This window comes from Nyctereutes procyonoides, unplaced genomic scaffold (genome assembly GCF_905146905.1).
Source record: "Nyctereutes procyonoides isolate TBG_1078 unplaced genomic scaffold, NYPRO_anot_genome, whole genome shotgun sequence".
Classification (NCBI taxonomy): Eukaryota; Metazoa; Chordata; class Mammalia; order Carnivora; family Canidae; genus Nyctereutes; species Nyctereutes procyonoides.
In genome coordinates this window covers 48,802,792-48,814,815 of record NW_026575046.1, presented here as the reverse complement: position 1 = coordinate 48,814,815, position 12,024 = coordinate 48,802,792, and the positions used below count along the sequence as shown (strand labels likewise).

General features: G+C 40.3%; 1 protein-coding gene across 1 annotated transcript in view; it reads right to left on the bottom strand.

The window, feature by feature from the left end:
- Nucleotides 1-313: 313 nt before the first annotated feature.
- Nucleotides 314-12,024, bottom strand: part of ATP6V0E1 (ATPase H+ transporting V0 subunit e1) — a 31,610-nt gene continuing 19,899 nt past the window's right edge. The window contains exons 3-4 of the mRNA XM_055325676.1: nucleotides 8,105-8,234; nucleotides 314-795 (exon numbers count right to left, since the gene is read on the bottom strand). Coding sequence (XP_055181651.1) covers nucleotides 8,141-8,234 — 94 coding nt within the window. The 3' untranslated portion in view covers nucleotides 314-795; nucleotides 8,105-8,140. The remainder of the gene's footprint in view (nucleotides 796-8,104; nucleotides 8,235-12,024) is intronic.

Sequence of the window (12,024 nt, the reverse complement as noted above, 5' to 3'; positions counted from 1 at the left end):
TTTATGGGCAATGGCCAAACACAGCCTTGTATTACAGTTCTATGTAGATCGACCTTACCTCTCCAGATTGTGTTATCAGCTCTGGAATTTGCAGGGACCTCAATTACCTTTGATTCCTCCAGGCCTTGGCTACAGTAAGCACTCCAATGATTACTAATGATTAAGAAAAGTACTCACCAGTCTCCTTGGGTATGTCAAACTACATGACCAGGTTTGTATTTCCAACCTCAGTTTGAACTATAAAATCATTTTTTTAAAACGCATTATCTAGAGACAGAAAAACTTACAAAAATGAATAAACACAGAAACCAGATTTCCACAGAAAGCTGAAAAATAATTTATTCTGATAGATGGCAGAAATAAGAAAGTCATCCTGAAAATATACTTTGGTGTAATTCTGTTGGGACAGATATTCCCTCTGAACATGCTCTCCTACTGACTGCCTTGTCTTGTGACAGTTTTTAAACACTTTGCTGATTCCCATGTTGTGACCAGGCAGGAGTCATCTTCAAATTCACAGGTTCCAAGGAGAGAGCAATGTATTTCTCAGAAGAATAGCACCCTCTATCTCAGAAGAGTGCATAAACATTTTATGGAGTCAGCACAGTTTAGGTTAAGTAGGCACATAATTCATCAAAATGTAAAAAAGGCAACAGGAAAAAATACTGCACTGTAGAATAAGATATTCAAATATGGTGTGAATGTTTAAGGCAGCTGATGGCCAAAATAGGCAAGTCAAAGAAGGCGGTCTGGGTTTGGAGTTGATTTTGCATCTAGAGGAATTCTCTTCGTGACCTGCAAAACAAAGCCGTTTGGGTAACTGATCCTTACGCTATCCTTAAGAAAGGGCAAAAGGTTCATAACATCAAGAAAAGTCAGTCAGGCTAATAATTTAAAATATATAGGTGCTCAATAAATACTTGAAAGAAAAGTGGGCTCAAGTGGGCAGGCTTTACAGGGCTGCAACAAGAGGTCTGATTACCAAGGACATGCTGAAATGAGGGTCACAAGGAACAGTTTGTGTCATGGAACGCAGGAAGTTGACTCAAGCTGATCCTATTGGAACCTAATGCGTTCACACTTTAAGAATCTGTATTTGCCCCTCCCCTCTTCCAGCTAACAAACACTGAAGATTGGAATTTTCACACATCAAACTAAGAGCAGTGGTCACATAAACTCCTTTATATAAAAGCCTATTTTAAAGGACTTTATAAACAAAGCCACATATGCAGCTTTCAAAATTAAAAACCAATAAAGAGAATATAAAAATTAAATAAATAGTGGCTTTCCAAGGCAATTTCCACACAAAGCCTGAGTTGGCAGAAAAGAAAATCTGGTTATGGGGAGCCTGCTTCTCCCTATGTCTCCCTCTGTCTCTCATGAATGAATAAATAAAATCATAGATAGATAGATAGATAGATAGATAGATAGATAGATAGATAGAAAGGAGGGAAGGAGGGGGGCGAGGGAGGGAGGGAAGGAGGGAAGAAGGAAGGAAGGAAGGAAGGAAGGAAGGAAGGAAGGAAGGCAGGCAAGCTGGTTACAACACACATTTTGCCAAAATGTTGAAGGTTAGGTGCAGGTGAGCAAGGGGCTAATTAAACCAGGAAAAGACAAGGTTACAGGCAGGCATGTCTGACAAGACTGAAGGTCATATAGCATGTAGGAGATCAAATGGGCCCTTAAGGTTTTCCAAATCAGTGAGCACAACCAGGAGAATCCACAGAGCAATGTGGTAAAATGATAGGCTTCCCAAGGCCTTGGGGTTCATGACACCCAGAAGTAAATACAAGGCTGCTGGTCTTTCTGGGGACAGCTGGGACAGTCCAACTATCCTCAGTATGGAAAGGACTAGACTGCTGGACCCACTAAGGACGCTGCAAACAAAATATATTCAATTCAAGATATAATCAGAGGACTGTTTTTACAATGTACTAGGAAAATAACCACATCGGGCCAGGGAGGGGCAATTACCAGAGCTACTGGTTTCTTGTGGCCTCACGGCCTCATAAAACCTTTAATCTAATGATCATTTCCTCTTCTCCTCCTTATGCCAGCAGAACAGTCCCATCTATACAGACCCAAGTTCCAGGAAGATGATAAATTTAACTTGAGAATACTAAAGCAGTTAATATATAGATGTTTTTTGTGTTAATTTTTTACAAAGCACACATGCTAGACCTCCTTGTTGTTTAAACCTTTTTGGACATGTGAATAACAAAAGGGAAAAATAAGTCTTCACCTTTGGAAAACCACACAGAAATGAAATAATTTTCACGTAAGCTCAATGATACTAGTTTGAGATAAACGTGAGTGAGAATTATGTTAAATGGCATGGACTTGTGGTTTGATTCGGAAGTGAACTGAAGCAGCACATATTCTAATCATCTCTCTGACATGAAATAGCCATTGGGGGTGGGTGGAGAGGAACTCAACCAAAGGGTCCATGTTCTCATTTTTTGTAAAATAAGGAAATCACTAAGGCTACTTTCATATAAAACTGAGAGTAGGGATCCCTGGGTGGCGCAGCGGTTTGGCGCCTGCCTTTGGCCCAGGGCGCGATCCTGGAGACCCGGGATCGAATCCCACATCGGGCTCCCAGTGCAGGGAGCCTGCTTCTCCCTCTGCCTGTGTCTCTGCCTCTCTCTCTCTCTCTGTGACTATCATAAATAAATAAAAATTAAAAAAAAACTGAGAATGAAGACAACATAAAAATATTAAGGGCAGAACCAGCAAATCTGTTCAGGGGAGGGTAAGTGAATATATTTTTTTAATCAAAGAATACATTTCATTTTTATCTATATTTTTTCATTTTACATAAATTCACAAAACAATTCCTCCTTTACGATTATGTGTAAGATACATGTTTATTGTAGATTAACTACAAGAGATATTTAAGCAAGCAGAAGGTATGTGTATTTAATAAATCAAGACGATGCAGAATATGAATGGCAAAAACTGGAGAGCTAACTACATCAAGGGACAGATGAAATCATTTTGATACCAAGTAGCCAGAAAGAAAGTACAAGGATTTGCAAGCCAGACACTCAAAGAGAAAATATCCAAGAGAGTTGAAAGAATGGGAGAATGGAGGTAAGAGAATAGAGAGAACTCTGCAGAATAGTGTGTTTGCTAACATGCCTCCTAAATTAATGAACGTCATAGGGCAATGAGAGACAGGAAGGGCTAAGCAAAGTCCATTTTGTCCAGAACATGGAAATAGAAGAGCTGGAACCAATAGGTCGTGGAGGAAAGCAGTGAAAGAAAGGCCGCAAAAGTGATCCGAAAGCAACTGGGAAGGCCTTGACTGCCAACTTAGGGAGCTGGACATCACCTGCAGGTTAGTCATTATTATCTTTGGTGGCTCATGGGACTCTGGTGGCCACAAGTTACACGGCATTCCAAGGGGCATGTACCCACTGAACTCAAGGCCTTCAAGTTTAAAAAAAAAACAACACAGGGCAGCCCCAGTGGTGCAGCGGTTTAGCACCGCTTGCAGCCCGGGGTGTGATCCTGGAGACCCGGGATCAAGTCCCACGGTGGGCTCCCTGCATGGAGCCTACTTCTCCCTCTGCCTGTGTCTCTGCCTCTCTCTCTCTCTCTCTCTCTCTCTCTCTCATAAATAAGTAAAATTTAACAAAACAAAACACAAAACCCTATGGAGAACTACTAAAAGCTTCTGGGACAAGCAGCACTCTCAGGAAGTGGTGCATCAGGGAGACAAACGGGGTGGTGTTTTGTAGATATAGTGACTGTCAAGCAGGGGGACCTGATGAAGAGCCACTGTAAAAACTCAGAGCCGCAATGATCTGGGTCAGAAATTAGGGTGCCCAAAGGAGGAAGGGGGAGGAAGGGCACACATAAGAGCCATTAGCAGGATAAACTGGATCTGAGGAAGAGGAGAAAGGTGATGGAATAGGTTCTGACTCTAAGTAACAGCGAAATCTCTAACATCAGGAATTGAAACGGAGACTCGACAGTTTCAAGTGGCAGCAGCATATCCGGTCAGAGAGCAGAGTAAAAGATACACTTTTAAACCACAAAACACCTTGCATTGTTTAACTTTTCACAACTATGACTTAATTTCAACCTCTCAACAATCACAAACCTCTTCAGAGCCCATGGCCTTCCTTGAAATCCCCACTCAGTACCATGTACCTCATGAGCACTCAAATATTTTTGGAATGCGTAGAAAAACAGCTCCCCTGAGGCAGAGGCCTAATTACACTTTATTCCTTTCCTGTCCAGACTCTGTAATAAAAAACAATGTCTGCCCTTTAGGAGTGCAGTAAGACATATAAATTTGTCTAAAATATTACAGGGGTGTGGTAAACCAACTAACTTATAGGATGCCGGGGCTGAAGCCAAATCTACTCCAAGGAGATTCCACACTAGCATCACACCCCCAAGGCTGGAGGAAAATGGGCCTTGACCAAAGCAGCAATCTTGATGAGACAGTTCCGGAAGCATCTTAGGAATCCAGGAGAGGCAGAAAAGGCTGGCAGGGAGCAGACGTGGAGTGAGCTCTGTTCTTAGAAGTACCAGCAAGATTTCCAGCCAATAAACATAATGTGCTGTAACCCAGTCTATCATCAACATATGAAAGCATTGTGGCAATTAAAGTGATTAAAGTAGCAAAAGATCAGCTAGGTGTTTAACTGTGCTGTTGAAATCAAGTCAGTCCCACCTATATAAAATTATTTTAAAGCTTTCATGACTACTCCTGATTTTCCTCTGCTGAATACCATGTCTGGCTTACACCTCCTACTTTCCAAATCTGGCCTCTAATCATGTATAAAATCAAACGCCTTTCCTTACCAGATGAAGACAGGCCTAAATCTAGTTTCTATACTCCTTTATCATCGCATAGTTGTGTAAAACCACAAAGGTCAAAAGGGAATTTAGCTCCGTCTTTTGATTTATCACAAAGAAAAGTCTTGTCACAGGGGTTCTGTTTGCTCCCATGTTAGGCAGAGATTAGATCTCTTCATGTGATAACTGAAGTCCTATAGTTATGGTACTACCATAATCACTACCTCAAACACAGGATAAATGTGACAAGACATTTATAATTAGGGTCTTTTGGTTATGCCCTCCTGCTTCTTGGCATTTGTTTGTAAAGGAACCACCTTTACTCTTGTAAGGGTTTCAAGCAGCCCTGGTTTGTGCCGTGGACCAGAGGGCCAACATAAGGAATCTGTCAATTAGGTTTTTGTGTGTGTGTGTGTGTTTGTGTGTGTGTGTGTATTTATTTATTTATTTATTTTTGTCAATTAGGTTAACATGAGATTGAAAATGGGCAAATGAAAGCTTCAGATCCACACACTCCTTATTCTTTGGACCCAAAGGGCCCAATTCTCTTTTATTACAGGAGAAGGAGATGAGGCTCAGAGAAGTTAAGTGAAAGGCAATGCTGGAAGGAGATCCAACTGAGGCCTGAAGGTCTCTGCTTGAAACCCCAGTCAACATCCTGACCTAATACCCACTGTAGTTATATGGAAGGGTAACAGGAGAATTTGATGAAAAAAAAAAAAGGTAAAAAAAAAGTCTTAGAAATCACATAATACACACACATATTTTTTACCCCACTTTGGGCAAAGACAGAATTCTAAGGAAAAAAAAATCTGACTACTTACCTATCAGACTGGCAAAAAATCGAGGCTATGAGGAAACAGGCACTCTCATATATTGTTGGTGGAAATGTAAAAATAGTATATATAATCCCTATAGAGAGAATATAGTAACAGCTAGAAAAAGCATATATATCTTTAAACCAAATCCAATTTTCATGGAACCTAACCCAAAGGTCACCAGCAAAAATATAAAATGTCTCATATATAGGATGATATTGTGCCTTTATCAATAATAGCAAAAGACTAGAAACAATCCAAAAGTGCATCAATGGCTATAAAAAGAATGGAGGAAGAAGCAATCTCTAGGATATATTGTTCAGTGAAAAAAAAAAAATCAAGGTATGGAATAGTATAAATAATATGATATCTCTTCTGTAATAGCTGTAGGTGGGGAATATATACACGTATGTATATAGACATACTTATATAGATTTGTATGTATTTGCTTATCTTGGCAAAATAGACACAGGAAGAATAGACTTCTCTGAATGTATCTTGTTTATCATTTTGACTTTGGAAATATGTTTTACATATTCAAAATACAGTGGTAAATAAAAATCACTATGACTTGAACACATAATAAAATAATCTAATTATATATCAAACTGATAATGATGAGAGAAAATAATTATTTCAAGTGATCTCAGAAAATGATTTTTTTCTTTTGTTCTAAGGACAAATAAAGCAGCAAAGAAATCCTAAACTACATGCAATAAACTGAGTAGTTATACTGGTGTTATTTTGAAACTCTATGTATTGCAGGATAATGAAAATAAGTAATTAAATTATAGTCTATAGGAGTCAAGATTTTCAGCATATGTGAATGATATTCAGGTATAAAATGAAAGAAGTAAAAACCATGTAATGTTAAATTTGAATTAAAAGTACTAACATGGGGACACTGGGCTCAGTGGTTGAGTGTGTGCCTTCGGCTCAGGGCATGATCCCGGATCTGGGGATCGAGTCCCGCACTGGGCTCTTTACCGGGAGCCTGTTTCTCCCTCTGCCTGTGTCTCTGCCTCTCTCTCTGAGTCTCTCATGAATGAATAAATAAAATCTTAAAAAAAAAAAGTACTAACATGGACTCATGATTTTTCTTCTTAGAAGAACATACTTCCTGGCTCTGTCCACTGTAAAGGCTTAGAAGCAACAACACCCCAGCAGAAATGGATGCTCCCAGCAATCAGATCTTGGTTTTTTTAAATCCATTTCCCACTGAAAGGAACCATGGCCAGTTGGCCTTGAGGACTGACTGGTGAACCAGGGATCCTCTCAGTGGGAAATTTCAAAAGCAATCTGAGGAACAGCAGATTCCAAGTCTGGGACAGAAAAAAACACACAGAGAGGTCTGGGACATCTTGATGTTGCCAGTAAGTGAGGAAACTACCAGAGAATAATATCAAAAGGACATAGAAGCCAGTCTAGACAGGCTCCCATAAACCAAAGAAAGAACATCTGATCATAAAAAGGGTAATAACACGTAATTGATTAAAATTCAAGAGAGAAGAAAAGAAAACTTCTCTGGATACCCTGGAAGTAACTCAGGCACTAATACCTTGCCCTGAAGATTAAAAGAAAAAAAATTAAATATGTATAGTGCTTTTCCTATGTGATCTATATTTCAAGGTTACTAAATAACTCTAGAGGGTAAGTTCATCTTTATAAAAACATTTCATCTCATCAAATGTAGATGTGGAAAATCACCGTTTTGCACTTTCTACTGAAATGTTTACTTCAGGCTAAGATCATAATGGATAAAATCCCCAGATAAAAGGCTGGCAGAGAACTCTGCAACTGGAGGGACCAGGCTGCTGTTATCTGAACCCACTGGTCATCATGGCATCACGAAAGACAGAAGAGTCAGACACTGTGTGTCTCTTGATATGAGTCCACAGTATCACTTAAGAGATACCCTTGCCAAAAAGGCAGAACCAGAATCTAGGCAAGCTTCGAGTGCAGACTTTCATTTTTCAAAATAACGGAGAAAGAGAAATGAAGTCAGGTTTTCTGACTCTCAGCCAGTGAATAAATCTTTCCACTATAACACTCCTTACCTCTCTGATCCCTTGAACCAAACAAAACCTAAAATTTTAACTCCAGTGTTCAAAGAGCACCCGACTCTCTCTCTCTAAAGCATTCAGAAATGCCCTTAATTTAAAATCTGTCGGCAACTTTAAGAATCCTGCAATATCCAGTATAAACAGTGGCGCTCCTGTATCTGAAAGACCGCATGCAAACTTTATTTAAATGACTGGGTAACAGCAGAACTTAAAGGAATCTTATGAATAAATCCTTTGGTAAAGTGAGTGGCCTAAGTTCCAAATTTATTTCTGCTCTTCAGATGTTTACTTTCAGCAGCCTGCCCTTGCCAAGTGTTAAAATGGCTGTAGTTTTCTAAGGAAAGGTCAAGGCAACCTCTAGCTGCCAGACTGACAGACAACACCAATGTGAAAGGTTGAGGGTATAATCACCTCAATGACTGAGTGCTGGAGAGCAGGTCTTCCTCCTCAAGGCCAATGATACTTGAGGTACCAGATGGTTTCATTTTTCAACTGTGGTCCAAAGAGAGGGTTGAGTTGGGCCAGAATTGCAATCAGCCAACTAAGAGAATGAATGGGGGAGGAAAAGCAACAATACAAAGTGTGAACTCATGTTGGAACAGGACCATTTTCAATCAGGGTGAAAATGGGTGCTTTAGTAACATTTAAATCCTTCCATACCCTTAAGTTCATAAAACACACGGTGCTAATGGGAACGTATCTCATAACAAGTTTCACAAAGCACACCCTGCTTTCGTTTCAATTCGTAGTGACAAAGCAGTGACAAAGCAGTGACACTTCATCAGTTGTCTTTACTCTCATTATCTTAATTCCAAAGTATCCAAGATTTCCTGCATTCATGTGAATCTTTATCTCAGAATATCTTTACCTAATCTCAATTTAGCATCATCACAACTTTCAAGCTCAGGAAGAATGGGTGTTACTTTATCTTCTCCAAATGCTAAGGCCCACAACTGACAGGACACACCCATTTTTAATGGCAGAGCCAAGGTTAAATTTCAGCCCATCTTCCAATTAGGCTGTAACAGGTGAGTTCCCCTTCTCTAATCACCATCACTGCTAAAATATGTAACATATCTTTTGGCCCCAGTGGAGCTGAACCAAACAGGTATTTAATTCCCCCAGCTTACTTGAGAATCTAACAACAGTGCATTCCTCTGTACTATCCCCATGCTAATTGTGGAGGAAGTACAGTGGTGTTACATACTACCTCAAGGTTAGAAGTTAAAAAGCACACGGTCGAAATTGTCTTTTAAAATTTCTTCTACAGCTTGCAAAGTTCTGAATAAATGGCTTTGTGTCTGATACAGCGATACATATATCTAGCAAAGTCTGAGAATCACCAAGCTTAAGACCAAAGCAAAGAACAAAAAGATAATACACAAATGTCTAGGTATTCAAACTATTCCATGTTTTACTTATTAAACAAATATTTAATGAGCACCTACTAGGTTCCAGCCCCAAGGATACAGAGGAGAAAATGAAATGTCACTACCTTCACAAAGCTTACATAACATAATGTCAGGCAAGAAATAAAGTAGGATGAAGGAATAGAGAATGATGGAGGTAGCCAGGGACGGCCTCTCTAAGGAAGTAACATTTGAGAGAGACCAGAATGAAGCAGAATATACACTGCTTTTTACTTTCCTATAATATATACAAAGTGATTAGAGAATCTCTCTCTCATTTTGCAGGGATAGGATATGGTAGACAAGCCCAGCCTCCACTGACTAATCTGGAAGAATGGATTTTAGTAACATAATCTGATGCAGCTAAGCCTCTCTGCATGGAATAGAGGTTACTGCTTTCCAAGGAAAAGGAGAGAGATTGTTACAGGAGACTCCTCCTAAAATTTTAGCACTTTAAATTCCCCTATGAGAGGGGAACTAGCCCAACCCAACCAGCCTGCTATTTGTGTCTACCTCTTTCCTTTCAGTTGCTGTCATTTTTAAAACTCTTCCAAAGGATCAAAAAGCCAATTCTGGGCAGCCCCGGTGGTTTAGCGCTGCCTGCAGCCCAGGGTGTGATCCTGGAGACCCTGGATCGAATCTCGCGTCAGGCTCTCTGCACGGAGCCTGCTTCTCCCTCTGCCTGTGTCTCTGCCTCTCATTCTCTCTCTGTGTCTCTATGAATGGAAAAATTCTTAAAAAAAAAAAAAAAAAAAAGCCAATTCTGATCACCAACGACAAGACCAGACTGCTGGAGAATCTGCCAGCACTGCACCCGAAGCTCACACCTACCTACCAAAACAAATGTACCCGCCCTGCCACCCCACCCCACCCCACCCCACTGAAGGTGGTTTTGTGACAGGAAACATGATACCTGAGGAAATCAGGCCAAAACAGATACCCCAGGCTGACTCACTTTATAAACAAAAAGCTAATTCAGATGAGATGCTCTGATCTGTCCTTAGAATGAGAGAGTATTAAACAACAAACAAAATACCAAGACTTGTAGTTGAGGTCACATCTATCTGTCGCTGCAAAACAAAGAAAGGATAGCACAGGCAGCCACACTGAAAAGCTCTGTGACTGCAGTGAACATTAATGGTGCAGAGCTAAGAGTCATGGAAAATTCCACTCAGACCCAGGACTTCCCCAAACCCAGCAGGCAATAGAGGCTGACTGTAAAAACAGTCGTTCATCCTTTCGTAAAAGACTGAAATCACTGGCCAATGCTTAGAAGGATAGATAAAAAAAAAATATGCTAGTACCGAAACTGGTCTGGTTTTTTCATTAAAAATGTATGGCGCATAAAATAAAAGCACAATCTCCCAGCACTTTGTATGACGTTGTATCAGTGCTTCTCAATCCTGGCTGCACGTTATCATCATCTAGGGAGCTTTAAAAAATACGGATGCTCTACTTCATATACAATCGTTCTTTTAATTCTCCCACAACACAGTTAAGGAGACCGAGGCAGAGAGGCTAAATGGTTTGCCTGGGGTCCCAATACTAATGAGGTGGTAGTATTTCCTGAACCAGAAATCAGGTTAGACTAACGTCCCCCTCACAAAAGTTATCTTCTGAAATATTTTTTTAATGAACAACATTTCAGAAGGCATCCATCTAACTAAATCTAATCTCTCTGGGAGTTAAGGAAATAAAGAATCCGTCTGGTGACTGTTGATGAAGTCCATCACAAGCCTTTGTTACCTGAGGTAAAGAAAAAATATCCTAAGTCAAGAACGAAGTCCACTTTGCTTGTTCAGATCAGGATTCAGAAACTCCCTAAAATTTAATTTTATATACTACTCTTAATGTTTCAAATCAGGTAAAACATCTCACTTAAAACAAACCAAAAAAACAAACAAAACCAACAGACTACAGTTCGAGAAATTCCTTGGGAAAAAGCCCACATCAGTTCACTTGAGATTTCATGGAGGAATTTCCCCCTCTAACCAGATGAGCTCTGTGCCTGCCCTTCTGACTACCGCCTGACTTAAAATTTCGCTTTAAAGCTGATAAACACAGTGGAAAACTGAAGGAGAAAAAAAATCCACTCAGAATTGATGGAAGTGGGTGGAGGAAGAGATCATATTCCAATGAATCTATTACTTCATGTGTCCAAGAGAACTAAGGGTACCCTTTACACTTGCCCAAACTGTTCCACATGTCTCCATAACCTGAAGGCCAGCCTGATAACCATCTGAAATTATTCAAACTACTGAGGCAGCTATGGTGTGGTAATGTTTCAGAGAACTACAAGGCTGGAATGGACAAGAGATCAAGCCCATGTTCCTCACTTTAATGAAGAAGAAACTAAGTGCTAGGAAGTTTAATACGCTGCAGAGAATCAGTGATAAAGTTGGAAGAGGAATCCACTGGACTCATCCAGTGGGCCTGATGAGTCCCATTACATCAGGCTGCTTCCATAGCACCTTAATGGCAAAACAAATCAAGCAGCCCTGGAGCTCCTAATTAATTCCACAACCATTTACGAATGCCATGCTCCATGTCAGGTTCTGAGGATGCAAAGAGAAACTGGTGAAGGGGCCAACCCTTGAGGGCCTCATGAGCTTGTGAGACACAAAGCGAGGTTAGCAGCAAAGTGTGCTTTGAATAACATACGCATGGGAGCTTTCATTCTACAAACACTCCCAGCCCACTTATCATGAGCTCGGCTCTTGGTTATTTGAATCCTCCAAGCACAAAATACGCCCTCCCCACAAAAAGGCTGTATCTAGATCTCTCAAATATTGCTTTTTTTTTTTTTATGAGAACAGGGAACAAAGGAATGGTTATTTCTTGGTGACGCACAGATCAAGTGGCTGTTTGGCTTCCTGTTGGAATGGGTAAGTACACCTAGGACTTCTTTTCTTATCCACTGTC